The following is a 17,629-nucleotide window of genomic DNA, read 5'->3' as shown; positions in this document are numbered from 1 at the left end:
TTATCAATAATCAAAAAGTAAATTCCTTACAAGATATATATAAATTTGAAATTTTACTTCAAACAATTTTCATTAACAGTTTTACGATCTGTTATCATAGATAGTAACTATGTTTTTCGTCATGATATTTCGATTTATTGATTTTCGTTTGCTGAACGTTTAGTGAAAAATATAGCATGCTATTTAGCAACAAATTAACATTCAATGCAATCGGTAGATTCAGCAAGGTTTGTCGACCGGGTAAAGAGCGGGCAATTTTGAATGCCACTAAGGGCATATTGGATTGTGGCATACACTAAGCATTGCACAATGTTGCAATAAGCCACATTGGAAAATAGTGAAAAGAGTACACATAGAGAGTTTTAATTATAAGAAAATGCCTGTCCCAGCCAGGAATAAGACAGTTGCTGTCCATTTGTTTGATGTGGTTGAGCTTTCTCATTTAATTAGGGCCTTTTCGTTTTGAATTTTCCTCGGAGTTAAGTATTTTTTGTTATTTTACTTTGAATTAATATCCTACATGAGGAATCGAAAATTGGATCACTTATTTGTCCGATTTTGACCTCTCCCGACTTCATTCTAGTAATTGACCACTGAACAATTCGACCGGTGTCATCTTTTAACCAGTTATTTCTATCCTTCGAATGCTCTTTGTTTCACTTTTGATCATATTGAGATCTAGTGGTACTACAATATGCTTGTATATCAATTTGGTTCATAACTAAAGGGACATTCAAAATCATGAGTCGAAAACTTCATGTCTAAAAAAAGACCAAAAAGATAAACAACAATACACCACAGAATACAATATAGAAAGATAATTTAAAGGACTGAGCAACATGAACCCCAATAGAAACTGGGAGTCATCTCAGGTGCTAGGGGAGGTAAGCAGGTTCTGCTCTACTTGTGGCAATCGTCGTGTTTTTCATTTATGCTGTTGCAGGCAACATAGAATCTATGAAATAAGTTGACAGAAAAGAATTAGAAATGACGATTTTTAACACTGAAAACCATGTCACTCCTCAAACTTATCTTAAAAAGGGACCATGCCTACCTTAATACATTAACAGCCAAATGAGTAACTTAAAATTAATCATACATTTGGTTTGACCAAACTGAAGATTTTCTAGAAACCTTAAATGAAATTTGATAACAAATGAGATCTGACGTTTGAAAATATCAGTTTTAATTTCAGTAGAAAAATATCAACAGAACGTGAGCTTGTAACAACAACAAAGAGGAGGCAAACAAAGCATTCATTGTCATGGAAAACATACACAAGTCTAATGTATATTTTTACAATCAATCAGCTTTATGTGATATAGAAAATACATTCACATTTAACATCATTTTTTAATGGTGTAAACATAAAAATACTACGACCATTGACTCAAATACGGAATAAATTGTTTCCGATTGAAGTCGCAGAACAAACATACTTTTTAATCATGCTACCGGTGTTGTAGATTTTTTAAACAAACAGACCGAAAACTCAATTAAATGATCGACAAATTTATTGAAATATAGGATTAACTTCACTAATGAAGAACTAATTACGAAAAATCATTATCTGATAAACCTGTACAGTTAATACCAAAAGAATCAATACTCATAAAACTAAACATTTAGAAAAAGAGGAAGAATAAAAATTTAAGTTGTTTAAAATCCACACAAAAGGAGTGTTTCTAAAAAAAAGCGGAAAAGATAGACCGAAAACAGTCCAACAAAAGTTGATATTTATTACAATACTATTTTACTTCCTATATAAAGTTATTATTTCAAATATCTTGATTATATATCAATATTATACGATGATATTGGTCATGAATCATAATCAGTTTGTATTTTGACAATATAGTTTTCTCATTATACCTCATGATATACTGATAAACTTTGCAAAATCGAAAGATCCTAATGTTACAGAGGAAGTGGAATTGAATGTTATTTTTTAAGAAATTATCTACTTTTGAACTTTTTGTAATATAAATTTGTACAGAGGCGTGTGTCGCATATTCATGAAATAACCTTTATCGGGTACGCCCGATCCAAAAAGATTGAGAAAATATTTCATAAATACAGTAAAGATAACCAAAAACTAGCCTTGTTTGGCGATGCTAAAAAAACCCATATACATTAAAGATAAACAAAAAGAAGCCTGGCTTGACAAAGCTAAAGATAATATCCATACATTAATAAGGACCAAACATTAGTCTGGCTTGACGATGCTTACACAATACTTATTGTTTCAACATTGCACGAAAAGGTTTAATCCTTAACTATAGTAAGACTATGTAATTCTAAACACAACATTAGTCCATAAAAATGATTGATTTAAATTTTGCAAGTATCGAAGGGCTGTCTGCTGAGTGTACAGTACTCTTGGGACTGCTATTCTACAAACAACGAAACTGATTTCGTTGTAGTGATTAAAAAATATAATACCGATGTCAGGGCAAATGCCACGTGTTTCGGAATACTTTTCATCGGGAACGCGCTTCCATCGTGAACATACCATAAATGCAACATTAAAGCCAATTTTTAAGATTTGTTTTATTGTTAAATCAATGCGAGTCCATACAGTTGCAGGACATTAATTGAAAATAATGAGATTAAGTTAGATAATATCAGTAGAAAATTGATTGGCGATATTAAATGCGACAGGTACTTAAATAAAATCGCATTTGGAAGAAAAATTAGGGAGTTGCGAATTATCTTCGATCAGATTGGAAAGAGGATTTTCAACATAGAAGGGAAACTGTGTTTTTCGATTTATTGTGCGAGGTTTAATCCTTAAACTATAGTAAGACTACGTAATTCTAAACACAACATTATTCCATAAAAATGTATGATTTAAATTTTGCAAGTATCGAAGGGCTGTCTGCTGAGTGTACAGTACTCTTGGGACTGCTATTCTACAAACAACGAAACTGATTTCGTTGTAGTGATTAAAAAATATAATACCGATGTCAGGGCAAATGCCACGTGTTTCGGAATACTTTTCATCGGGAACGCGCTTCCATCGTGAACATACCATAAATGCAACATTAAAGCCAATTTTTAAGGTTTGTTTTATTGTTAAATCAATGCGAGTCCATACAGTTGCAGGACATTAATTGAAAATAATGAGATTAAGTTAGATAATATCAGTAGAAAATTGATTGGCGATATTAAATGCGACAGGTACTTAAATAAAATCGCATTTGGAAGAAAAATTAGGGAGTTGCGAATTATCTTCGATCAGATTGGAAAGAGGATTTTCAACATAGAAGGGAAACTGTGTTTTTCGATTTATTGTGCGAGGTTTAATCCTTAAACTATAGTAAGACTACGTAATTCTAAACACAACATTATTCCATAAAAATGTATGATTTAAATTTTGCAAGTATCGAAGGGCTGTCTGCTGAGTGTACAATACCCTTGGGGCTGCTATTCTGCAAACAACAGAACTGATTTAGTTGTAGTAATTACAAAACATAATACCGATGTCAGGGCAAATGTCACGTGTTTAAGAATAATCTTCATCTAGTACGCACGCTCGTCGTGAGCAAACCATAAAATACAACATTTTCTGTATTGTCAAATCAATGAGAGTCTATACAGTTGCAGCACATTAAATAGAGAATATCATATGGCGTTTTCAATATCGCATCCGTATCAACCCGAGACACCAATATAATCCCAAGAGCTCTGCTCAAGGGATTGTATTGGTTGAGGGTTGATACGGTGTGTGATATTAAAAAAGCCATATCATATACACTTTATTATACAAGTAGATGTTTTTTATGTGACATGACGTCATACAGATAAGGAGGTTTGAAATGACGTAATACAGATTAGGGTTTTGATAACGCCTTTGCAACAGTGACTGCAATCGATGACGTGACGTCATACAGATTCAAGGTGTGATAAAGCTTTTGCAATCGTGCTGATATCGATATCATGAGGGGTGACTGATACAGCACGCTTGCCATTGATTGTATTACACATACAATTTATTTGTATTTACTACTAAGTATATAATAATTGAAAATAATGACATTAAGTTAGATCATATCAGTAGAAAATTGATTGGCGAAATCAAATGCGACTTATTCAAAATTACATTTAGAAGAGTAATAAGGAAGTTGCAATTTTTCTCCGATTATATTGGAAAAAAGGATTTTCGACATAAAAATGAGATTTAACGCGATTTATTTGCGAGTAACATAAGTCTTATGTCACAATCTATATTTTAATCGATACACAAAATCACTATTAATATTCTAAAAGGAAGAAAACAAAACTGTGCTTTCAACCTTTGAAAATTCTAATTTAACGAAACGCGCGTCAGGCGTACTATATTATAATCCTGGTACCTTTGATAACTATTAATTTAATTTATGAATGTTATTTCGTGCAAACCTTTCTTTTGAAATGGAAAATCTTCTAATGCTACATAGTTGTAATGCGAGTGGTCTATTATATAGTGAAAATACGATACAGTCAACATACAATTTGGTAAACTGAAGGAGCACGTTAGTTGGTAGCTTGATATAGAATGAAATTCGAAACAGTGTGGCTGTGGCCATTGATTGACACATTAAATTCATCCATTGACTGGGACAATTTAGGTGAACGTTTGTATGTAACGACCACTGCTCAATATGTACTTTTTAAAAACACTTAAACTATGGGGTCACCAAAGGTTCTCAACACCTTAATAAAGTAATTAGAAAAATTAATCAGAAATAACACGATGTTTTGATTTATATCAATTATATAAATCAAAACATAAAGGTTATTCCTGATTAATTTTTCGAATTATTTTATAATTAAAGGCGTTAAGAAACCTTTGGTGACCCCACAGTTTAAATGTCTATCGTAGGTACGTCGTGAACAGTGGTCGTTACAGACAAACGTTCACGTAAATTGTCCCAGTCAATGGATGAATTTAATGTGTCAATCAATGGCCACAGCCACACTGTTTTGAATTTCATTCTACGTGAAAACTTCTATTCTATGGAATATAACAACCTTAATGATAAAACCATTAACTCGTTTCTGTGTGTGTTACATTTTAATGTTGTGTTTTTTGTTGTGTAGTAGTTCTCCTCTTATAGCTGATGCGTTTCCCTCGGTTTAAGTTAGTTAACCCAGATTTGTTTTTTTTCTCAATCGATTTACGAATTTCGAACAGCGGTATATTACCACTGCCTTTATTTATATAAACTCATGAATTATATATCGTTTCGTCAAAAAAAAAAACTGTAAAGTTTTATTCAATGTTTCTATAGTATTTGAAAAGCTGGTAACCATTAATGAGTTTCGTTTCTTTTAATCTTTGGTGTTACTAGACCACTGACTGTCTGTCAAAATATACAAGAATGATTTAGTAGATAGACTGATATTGATGAAGTCGTTTCTTGTACGATGTAAGTTTTGATCTGAATATCTCAAGCAATCACAAACTAACCAAAACGTCTATGGTAAAACAACCGACAACACTGGGTATTCAAATTGAAGATTGCCGATTATTCGCTGGAATAATTTCTCTCTACAGACCTTTGAAGCATTGTCTTTACATTCATTTTAATCGATCTTTCTTTGTTAAAACTGACGGTGTACAAGAAAATGATTGATTGATTCGTTATTAGTGTTAAGTTTAATGCAGCTTTGACCAAGCCGTTTAGAATTAGTATATTTCCTGTTCTAGCGTATTAAATGAATATGCAATTAATTCCTGTTGTACATCCTGAGGTATGTTTAATTCGTTTATATCTCATGTAAAAGGTTGATAGTACACCGTTCTGTTCAGACAAACTCGCCCGAACTTTGATTCGATGGTTATTTAGCATAAAAAATGCATGAGTAATGAAACCTATTCGCTTATAAGCCAAAATTATAGAAGATTTGAAAATACACATGATGGTTTACGAAAATTATAGTATTAAATAGTTTTAAATAAGAGATCAAAATATTAATTATATGACATTGTTTTCAATATAATGTCAGACAAGTGAGAGGTTTAACTAGTTATAAAGCCATGTCTAATCTACCATTTCTTAGAAAATGCGCGTACCAAGACAGGGGAAACAGTTGGTATCCATTCTTTTGATATGTTAGAGCTCTTGATTTTTGGCATTTGCTGAGGGGTTTTCAGTTTAGAATTTTCCTCGAAGTGCTGTTTGTTTTGTTTTTTCACCATATTTGATTTTTTCATTGTTATTTACCATCATAATTTCAAGATATGAATAATAAGACAGTCGTAAGAAAAGGGATATTTTGTATAGGGCAGAAATTTTTAAAAGCAACAGGTATCTATACGAACACCTTAAAAAAGTTGTTTCAGTCAAAATTTAACGAAACTGAAGATGATACCGTCGGAAAAGACTACGTCAATGATATTTCAATGAGCGGATATATCATGGAGAGGACTGCTAATATAGTGGTCCTCTCGGGACCAAACCTCAATCAGTGATGTCATAAATAGTTGGGTTGAACCTTTTTTATATTCTTTATTCAGAAGGTTTGGTAAGCCTTAATACCATGTTCAACTCATTATATTTTACTTAAAATGTTTTGTACTAAGTCAGGAATGTTGCAGTTGTTATCTAATAGTTCGTTTCTATGCATGTTGCATTGGCGTTTGTTTTGTTGCACTTCACTGTTTCTGTTATTGTTTTCCTATTATAGTTGACGTGTTTCCCTCGGTTTAGTTTGTAACCCAGATTTGTTTTTTCTCAATCGATTTATGACTTTTGAACAGCGTTATGCTATCGTTGCCTATATTGATGTACCCAAGGGTTGTAAAAACTAATCAGATGCCATACTTTGTAATTTGATTATATTCACATAACATGCGTTTCATCTTTAAAAGACTCATCAATCATACAAAAAAGTTAGCAAATGGCCATATTCATCATGGACTCATTGACAGATTTTAAATGTCAATAATGAGTTGTGAAAAATAAACTCGCCATAAAGAACACAAACTCGACCATAGCATGTCTGTATATGCACATTTATATAGTGTTGACCTCCAGATGGCTCTTTGCTTTCAGTGTTGTTTTTGTCTCATTGACTTATATTTTTATCTTATTTATTCATAAAAATGAATCTCTGAATTTACAATGTCCTTTCCTACACACTTTGATTATTTAACTCGTCGTTTGTTTACATTATCCTACACTTCAAAAGAGGCCAACAAACTAATAAGTTCAGTATGATAACTAAGTATATGTTCTATCTTGTGTCTTGTAAGAACTTTAAACAATCAGCTGAATTAATTTATTGATATTCACGAGAAGTGACAAATGCAATTTGGTTCCTACTTAAAAACATTCATATCAATGCTACTCAACTGGAACTTACATTTTTTCATCAAACTCAATTAATATTGTTAAACTCGGTAAACATCAACCTCTATTTTGTCTAACATTAACACTCTTTTTGTTTACAAATCTGTTTCATTTGATAATGATTTAGATCGTATCATTACAAACCACGTTCTGTATTTGTATTATATGATAACATTGTCGTTTTTGCAGGTAAAGTATAGAGATATTTGCATTTAGTGACATAATGGAGAAGGATACACTCTAACACTGATGGTTCGTCACAAGCAGTATACAGTGTTCAGTGACGGTGCAAACAAGGACGAAGTAAACCGATCTTTATGATACCAAAATTCAGTGCTTCTATGTTTAATTTGAGTAAATTTTTAGTTCCTTAATAGATAGTCTGTAACAAAATTTTATGTTTCTTTGTTTGTCTTGTTTTGAACTTCTATACAAATTTACGCATTGTGGTACAAAAAAAATGTATGTCAAATGTGCAGGTTTAATAATTACGAATTTACAGTTGAATAACTATGATAATTACTTTCCAATAATCATGATAATGGAATCAGTGGATTATCCGTTATTTTACTTTCATGCTTCCGATTTGGACCGATATTTGATACTATACTTAAAATCTATTGAAAACGAAATTATAAATCTAGATTCTAGGTGATTTAGAGATTGTCGCATTATATAGATAGCTATCTCTGTAAACGTCGTTAGTTGACTTAGGCCTCTTAGATGTCTATTGATTTTCGTGTCGTTTAGTTGCTGTCTATTTGGCGAATACTAAAGATCTCAATGTTTTTCTAATGTAAAACAAAGTTACAGAGCCTTTATTACAGTACTTCTGAATATTTGTATATTTTGGATGAAGAAAATCAAAGTCGTAATAACCATTGTCAGAGCAAGTTGTTATATAGATATAAAAAGATATGATATGTGTGCCAATAAGACAAATCTCCATCCAAGTCATAATTTGTAAACAGGCCCGGGCGTACACTTGAATTCTGGTTAAAAAATATTTTAATCTCAATAAATTAAAAAGATCTGATTTTAAAGCACATCAGTCTTGTAAATCTTTCTGCAATAGCTTGCAATTGTGAGTAAATTTTACTTTTTATCAAATGGAATCCTATTACATATTTCTTCATTTTCTGTCAGTCAAAGTCTGAATCTACTGGGAATTCTTATTTTTCTTTTGTTTAAAACAATGTATAATCATCTTAGATTCGATATGTGCTTTGAATTTAAGCCGAGCCTGTGGCATTTATAACGCGTAGAAATAGTGAATCTATATTTTGTTGGCGGCGTCAACGTTTAGGTTCAATATGTGGTTAAATTGTTTTTAATATCAACAGTTTTGTCAAACCTTCATGAAATTTAACGAAAGTTGGCAGAAGTTTTATTATTCTCAAAAGAGTACCCAGAGCATAATGATGAGTTCATATTCTTAATTTCCCCCTTATTTGACTAAAACGGAATTTCTGTTTGCAGTTAACAAGTAGATATACAGTCGGTGGTTAAAGTGTGTTACACTTCAAATACTTTATCAAACCTTCATCAAATTTTATGAAGCATTGGCAACAGCTTTTTTGTGATTAATGTCTAAAGCAACATTTTGAGAGTATTTTGTTTTCATTTTTTCAATTGACATACGGACTTATAGTTTAGCAATTAACAGAACCCTTTTCGAATTTTCATAATGCACCTAAACATCTATGCAAATTAATCATTTCATATCCATTAACGAAATTTGCATAAAAAGGGGTTTGGTCGAATTATTGCGTTACCACACGGTTCCTTTTAAACATATTTCAAAGTAACTGGTTTGAATATTTTTACTTAACACTAATGACCAATAGATTCCAGATCAACACAATGAATACATTAAACATAAAAGATTGAAAAAATAATCTCTAAAGTATGTTCAACTCGCTACATGTATTGATAGTTTTAAATGCGGACAGAAATGGGCCTCCCCCTCCTCGAACCGGCCGTGTCATCATCTGGATCCGATTGGGGCTCTTAAAGTGAAACCCCACGCTGAGGTTAGGGCGTACACTTGAAAATTACCCAGCTACGCTACTGGTAAAAGGTAAATCATTATATACCTGACGAAGAAATGATCGGCATTCATAACCTTGTCCTTATGGAAGATTTAAGTTCATAAATGTATGTCCTTTTAATTTTGTTTATATAGCAACATACTTGTAAATAATGCTATAACCAAAGGGTATTTTCTGTGTTTGTTAGACGTTATGAATGACTTGATTGATTTATTAATTATTTAAATTATATTACAATATGGGAACAAAGTATCAATTATCACGATACAATAATGATGGAGTTATGGTACAGATTTAAAAGGGAGACTTAAACCAACATAATGCATTGTAGCCATTTATATATAACGGAAATGTAGACATTAATTGTTAAACAGTGAAGATGTCAATATTCTATATATATACATTTTGGACACGCATGTGTAGAATGTTGATTGTTATATCTTGTATGGTTAACTTTCAATATTAAATTTGTCGTGCAGATTCAGGAGGAGAACCAGTTAAATGTATATACAATTTAAAATCAGCAAAGGAGTTTATAAAAATAAACGGGTGCACCGATAATAAATTTGGCAACTTTGACTACCTTTAGGCGTAAAGATATGAATTTTTGTTATAAAAAAATGTCTTGCTAAAAGACATCTACCGACCATTCTGGATATCAGTTTACATTGTTTAATAAAACGTCCTTAAGTTTTTAAACACAAAGATAGTATTTTAGAAAATATATTAGCGGTACATACATGTTGAAACTTCATTTCTCAGTATATGTATGGCAAATGTTGTGAAATAGCCATGTTTCTCTTTATTTTTTATGATATTCACGCTTTATCAACACTTTGAAATTTTTAAGAGAGATATTGTTATGTTTACGATACAAACTGGATTTTCAAACGTTATTAGACAAAGGTTGTAAATTCTGTTCTGCATGATGATAATGTTTTAGCTCATTTAGATTATTGTTGCATGTGTACACTATAGGGAACCTGCGACATCTTTCTATTAGACAGTTATTTAAACTTCAACCAAGGACAGCAAGAATAAGTTTAGACGAACATAATTACATCAAACCTTCTAGTAAATTATTTTACAAATGTGACATTTTGCCGATTACAAAGATAATACATGATCATAAATCATTACTAATGTATAAGACAAAACGTTATTTAGCTACAGAATATTTGTCGAGTCATATTTTATCAGCTTCTCGAAACCAAATAAAACAATACAAGATTTTCATCATTTGATTTTCTTTTTTAATTCCGACGAACATAATAACAGCAAACCTTCCAGCGAATTAGTTTATAAATGTGACATTGTGCCGATTTCAAAGATAATACATTATTATAAATCATAAATAATCTATACGATATTATTTTAAAGTCTTTTTGTATCAAATCATCTGATTTTTTTATTAATTCCAAAACCAAATGCAGAGTCGTATAAGTCTAGTTTATCGTACAAGGTACCAACAAATTACCAGGATCAAAAGTTTAACTTGTTCTTCCTAATACAATTAAAAGATTAAAGACAAAAAAAAATAGTTTTAGAATTTAGTCATAAGAAAAAATTTCGTACAAGAGCACCAGAGCAAATTTGTAAATAATAGAAGGTATTGCCACGGTATAGCAAAAATTATTCCTGCATGCATCCGTTTTGATTTTTTCTCTTTACCAAATATTCCTGGATAGAAAATACCAAAATCAAGAATCTAAAATGCAACTTTTACTTCTTCAAATATTTTTTTATCAAAATTTTGTTTCGATTATAATTGTTACCAATTAAGTCCCCTTTCCAAAAAAAGTTCTGAGCGTGTGTCTTACTTGTGTACAACGTTTATTTTCATACTCTCATTTTTGTCATTCTTTTATCTTTGTTCACGGTAGCATGATACGAATATGCTCTGGTGCTCCAGTGACAGTAAAAAGATTAAAAACGTTGTACACAAGTTAGATTCATGATTTTGATTTTTTTCTATCAAGGAATATTTGGTAAAGAGAAAACAATCCAAACGGATGCATGCAGGTATATTTTTTGCTATAACGCGACAATACCTTCTACTATTAATACGAAATTTAAAATGATCAAAACATTATAATAAATTAAATGGACTTACCATATCGATGTCAATATTCCAAATAGAAAATCATGTCAGTTTCACTCGATTTATCTGAATTTGTTCCAATATTACCACTTGACTAAACTCACGAGCCATGTAAACATTAATGACATTTAAATTTCGCTGTAATCAAGTAGAACTTCATAACATTTATCATAGAACATTCATAGATTTTCATTTGCTGTAGATCTCTACTGATTATTCAGTGTTTGAATGATATAAGATCCACAATAAAAACTTACATCATATGAGTAATTATAATATACATATAAAAACCGCTTATAAAGGCTCGTTAATACTGGAATATTGTATCAAATACATCTTCTTATAACAGGATTGTGCTATAATATATTGAGCTGTTAAGCTCTTGCGGTGCGTATTATAGAAGCTTTGTCGTGATTTATAGAAAATAAGGATTTTACGAATTGATGATTTTCTAAGCATATGCAGTATACTATATGCAAGGCATGATAATGACTTATTCTATCCTAGCAAATTAGTAAAATTAATTTTGTTTGAAGATATTTAATAAAACTGCAATTATATCGCAAAACAGAAGTCAAAGAATCTTCATGTAGTATACTATACTATACTATAAGACCAACTATATTTCATATATACACAAAAGCTACGTTGTTTGAAAGTAGTGATTTAAATAAAATCTTAAATTCAGGTAGATTTAGGTTATAACTATTCTAAATTTTTGAAAAAAGTTTCATTACATTGTAGAAAGTATTTTCTTAATATTCAAATATCAGCTTTAAATGATTCGAAAAAGAACTCATGGGCCCAAAATGCAAATATCAAGCATTATTTTTGGATGCCGTTTTCAGTGTATTATATATAAATTATTTGATTGGCTACTGTTATGATACCTTTTGTACCATGCCGTTTTAGATAACATGTATTGGTCTGACACATTGTACCGTGTCGTTTTTAGATAACATGTATTGGTCTGACACATTGTACCTTATCGTTTTTATTGTATTACTTTTGTATTATTTTCTGTCTAAACATATTCAACCATGCCGTTACCATTCTATTATTTTTCTTCCAAACATAAAGCACCATTTTGTTTTCATGATACAATATATTCTGGCTTATAATCATTGTATCATGGCGTTCTCATTGTACTCTTTCACTGAGTATGTTAAGCGGTCGAATTCAAATCAGCATTGAAACGCAGTAATAAAGATAAAACTATAAAATGATTTTATAATGGTACATATTGCTTTATAGTATGGTTTGATATCCACTTCACATGCCCTTTCGAACTTATCAGTTGAGTAAACAGGTGTCTTCTTAGACATTCGTTTATTGGTGCGAATATAACTTACAAGACAAATATTGAACCAATGAACGTTTATTTATTAATTAAATTTGTTAGAAGCTCTCTAATATCCTAAAAGATCTAGACAGATTATATTTAAAGTAAACGGATTTAAAATTAATCAATCGGCAAAAATAATTTTAACACATTTATTAATGAATCAGCCATAATACCGATAATCAACATGTGAACAGTAACTGCACGTGACGATATTTCTCTGCAAACATTAATACAAACGCATTGTTGGCTCATCAACTCATATAAAATAGTTCACTTCCGGTTGTAATTGCTGTCCACCTCACCAAACTGATGAAGCGTTTGATGCATATGATTCATTTCAGTTTGTCAAATTGCGTTGGATAAAATTATTTGTTCTTACATCTGTCAACGAACATATCTACATAGGAAGAAAAATAATTTTATATGAACTAATTAGTATATCACCCATGAAGATAATTATGTTCGTTGAAAGATGTAAGAACAAATAATTTTATCCAACGATATATATATGTTCCGGACCATATGAGTATTTGGACCATACGCATATGGTCATGACCATATGCGTATACTCATATGGTCCGACCATACGCGTATGGTCCGACCGTACGCGTATGGTCGGACCATATGAGTATGATCGGACCATACGCGTATGGTCGGACCATATGAGTATGATACTCGTTTGGTTATTAACGGGCCGGACCATATGAGTATTTGGACCATATAGATATTTGTTTTTCAATAATATGTATTAGAAAACTTTATAAAAAACAATGATTTCTACGTGCAATTGTATTATAATAGAATGAAATTCAAAACAGTGTGGCTGTGGCCATTGATTGACACATTAAATTCATCCATTGACTGGGACAATTTACGTGAACGTTTGTCTGTAACAACCACTGTTCACGACGTACATACGATAGACATTTAAACTGTGGGGTCACCAAAGGTTTCTTAACGCCTTTAATTATAAAATAATCCGAAAAATTAATCAGGAATAACCTTTATGTTTTGATTTATATAATTGATATAAATCAAAACATCGTGTTATTTCTGATTAATTTTTCGAATTACTTTATTAAGGTGTTGAGAACCTTTGGTGACCCCATAGTTTAAGTGTCTTTAAAAAGTACATAGTGAGCAGTGGTCGTTACATACAAACGTTCACCTAAATTGTCGCAGTCAATGGATGAAATTAATGTGTCAATCAATGGCCACAGCCACACTGTTTTGAATTTCATTCTACAATTTAAATAGCATTAAACAATTATGCCAAAGCTACTTTTCATCGCTAATGGTATTCTTGTATGCGTAGGGTGACATTTACATCCATACGGTATCACAGCTTTTCCAAGTTGGGTCCTGGGTCATTCCGATGTGTCTATAATTTTTTTAAAAAAGCGCTAGATCTCCAATATCGTAACAAGACTGAAGTGCATCATATCACCAGACAACTTAGAAAATTAAACTAGGGTCCTTGCCGGTTACATCATTCATTTTGTAACAACAAAAACACGTATTAGTGAAAAAAAAATCTGAATATTGCACTGCTAAATAAGTGCTAATTATATAAAGTTTCAAAAGTAAGAAAATTATTAGACTCTTTATCCTGTCGACTTTAACGTCAGTTTATAGTAAAACAAATGATTTCTTGTGTAACAGTTCATTAAGATATTTTTGGAAGTTATCCTCCCAGGTCGACATTTTGCCATTCACTCGTAATAACACATCGAAAAATGAAAAATGTTTTACTGTAGTTTTGACTAGTGATGAAATTTACTACAGTGTGAAACTGCTTATTTCATTTTGTTAATCTTGTTATTATTAAAAAAAAATAATATAGATCTATAATAAAATTACCTTTGGTAGTGTCTTTTTAATGACGTGACAACTAGAAGTAAACCTGTTAATTACCCCGACCATACGCGTATGGTCGGACCATATGAGTATATACCCATATTGTCATGACCATACGCGTATGGTCCAAATACTCATATGGTCCGGAACATATACATATGTTACAGTGAATTTGTATAATTAGGGATTATGTATTTGTGATTTTTCAGGGATTATGTAGAATCACTAAAAACATTAGTGATTATATAGATTCCCTGAAAATGACCAGTAATTTTATATAATTAATAATTAATAGGATTTCAGGAATTATCAATAATTAAAAGCTTCAAAGATGATATCTCAAACAAATTACACTAGTGGTTCCACTATATAGTCTTACTATAAAAATCCTTGGTTCCAGGAAAAGCAGATCCTAAAAAACTAATGGTCAATTTTCACGAAAAGGCTGAATAGCATGGAATCCTGCTCGGATCTTTAATACAAGAAATCAGTTTTAGGTTGCTGATTTCCCTTCATTGGTACAATTTGTACCTTCAGATGTTTATGCTGAAAACTCTATTTCTCTGAGACGTGCCGTAAAATCTGATTTGATGTGGAGGACAAGGGTTTTTTTTAATGTTGATATCGTGGTAAAAACAGATGAGAATTTGATAGATATGCCTTTAGAAAATCAGGGCAAATGTGTAATAGTCGATGCCATCCAAATTTAGTTTGTAAATAAAATGTTATACATAACATTAACATTTATTAAAACGACTGTACGCATAAAAATAGTTTTAATGACAATTTCATTTTATTTCATATTATCAACCTAAAAACAATTGCTAAAACAATACGATAAAAAGAATAATCATTATACAATTTAATATTTCCATACTGACTTCATCAACCCGTCCGTGTGGGCTCGCTTGATATTATTAATACTAATACAGTCAATATCGAAAAGGGCTTGCTTGATATTATTATTGATAAAGTCAGTATTAAAAACAAAACATCAATTTATTTTATATATATTTTGCTTATCATTTAATTATATTGTGCTTATCATTTAATTATTTTGTGTTTAACATTTCAATATTTTTGTGTCTTTTATATTAATAAATAATGCCTAACGTTTTACAATATTAAGGTTATTATCATGATATATTAAGGTTAACTTTTCAGATATTTCAATATGTTATATATTTTAGTATCTGACGTTTTTTCCAGTGATTATACATATTCCCTGAAAGTTTTAGTGATTATATATAATCCCTAAACTAACCAGTGATTATACATTATCCCTGAAAATTTTAGGGATTCTTCATAATCCCTGATTATACAAATTCACTGTAACATGTCGAAATCCGGATCTGGTGTACAAAAAAATATTAACACCTTATGTGTGTGGCATAACATCGTGGCCACAAGTTAAGTTTTAACTGAAGAGACATTTATTGTCGAAATCCGGATCTGGTGTACAAAAAAATAATCCCTAAACTAACCAGTGATTATACATTATCCCTGAAAATTTTAGGGATTCTACATAATCCCTGATTATATAAATTCACTGTAACATGTCGAAATCCGGATCTGGTGTACAAAAAAATATTAACACCTTATGTTTGTGGCATAACATCGTGGCCACAAGTTAATTGTTTTCTGTTTAGTATTAAATTTATATTAAGATCCATTTTGTTACATCTTGTGATCAATTTTATTTGGCAATCGCCAATGGCAGTCAGCAGGGTTAAAGAACATCAGTTGTTCGACCTGTTAGTCAAATGCGTTTTGTTTAAATATACTTCTTCACTTTTTTGGTCTTTTGGAAAATGTTATTTGTGTTGTATTTAGTATCGAATTCATAACAGTGTGGCTATGGACATTGATTGGCGCACTTTAATATCCCATTGACTGGGACAAATTAGGTGAACGTTCGTCTATAACGCCCATTGCTCACGACGTCCTTAATATAAACATTTAAACCGTGGGGTCACCAAAGGTTCTCAACGCCTATATAAAATAATTCGAAATACTAATCAGGAATTTGCGTTTTGATTTATATTGATTAATTAAACGTCCTTTACTTGTGTTTTTGTTATGTTTCGACAATCAATTTTCATAATAAGATATCGCAAAGCCATGTTCTTTCAGAAAAAAGAATGACTTACTGAATGCATGTATTGATTGATTATCTTTCTCGGATTTAACAATTGCGATTGTCGAGTTATGTAATCTTTTAACTTTTATCTGGTCTAATTTTATTTTAGAACGAATGCATAATCCACTTTCAAAGGTTGTGCAAATACGAAACATAAAGACAAAATATACTTCTGCCCTGTCTTTTTCGTACTTGAAAGTTATTGGATAGTAAGAAAGCTATTTGGATTAAACCTTGTGAAATTTGCATGCATTTACGTTATTGTATTGGCAAAATGTATCATTTGGTGTATATAGGAAACTTAAACCGTTCTGCTAAACTGCTACTATACTTGTGAAAAACACTTGGCAACAGAAACGCATTCATCTTATCTATATAAAAAAATCGACCCAATTTACATAGAAATGGACGTCTTCGTGCATTTGTGATCGCAAATAAAATATGTTCCGGACCTTATGAGTATTTGGACCATACGTGTATGGTTGGACCATATTAGTATACCCTTATGGTCATGATATATGCGTATGGTCCAAATACTCATATGGTCCGGAACACATACATGATATTCTGTGCGTTGTCGGTCGTCTATTAATTTTTTTTCTTTTGTTGATGGATTTGACGTCTTTCTGTGAGTGATTATTTGTTCATGACTTAAAACTTACTTGCAAATAATTTAAAAACAAGACTTGATTTATAAAAATGTCCAAACAAACCATGATGTTTTTTTAAACATACATCACATCCATTGCAAAAGGCTAAAATTCGCCAGGTCTTTAATTTCAACTAAGTGAGTTGACT

At 31.2% G+C, this 17,629-nt stretch overlaps 1 protein-coding gene across 1 annotated transcript in view; it reads right to left on the bottom strand.

Annotated features, from left to right (window-relative positions):
* The window catches only part of LOC143069052 (guanylate cyclase soluble subunit beta-2-like), a 67,179-nt gene extending 55,562 nt beyond the window's left edge, over positions 1 to 11,617 (bottom strand). The window contains exon 1 of the mRNA XM_076243485.1: positions 11,502 to 11,617. Coding sequence (XP_076099600.1) covers positions 11,502 to 11,504 — 3 coding nt within the window. The 5' untranslated portion in view covers positions 11,505 to 11,617. The remainder of the gene's footprint in view (positions 1 to 11,501) is intronic.
* Positions 11,618 to 17,629: the final 6,012 nt, after the last annotated feature.

The sequence above is a fragment of the Mytilus galloprovincialis genome, chromosome 1, assembly GCF_965363235.1.
Source record: "Mytilus galloprovincialis chromosome 1, xbMytGall1.hap1.1, whole genome shotgun sequence".
Classification (NCBI taxonomy): Eukaryota; Metazoa; Mollusca; class Bivalvia; order Mytilida; family Mytilidae; genus Mytilus; species Mytilus galloprovincialis.
Note: the sequence above shows the minus strand (reverse complement) of the source record. Positions and strands in the feature narration are given on the sequence as shown.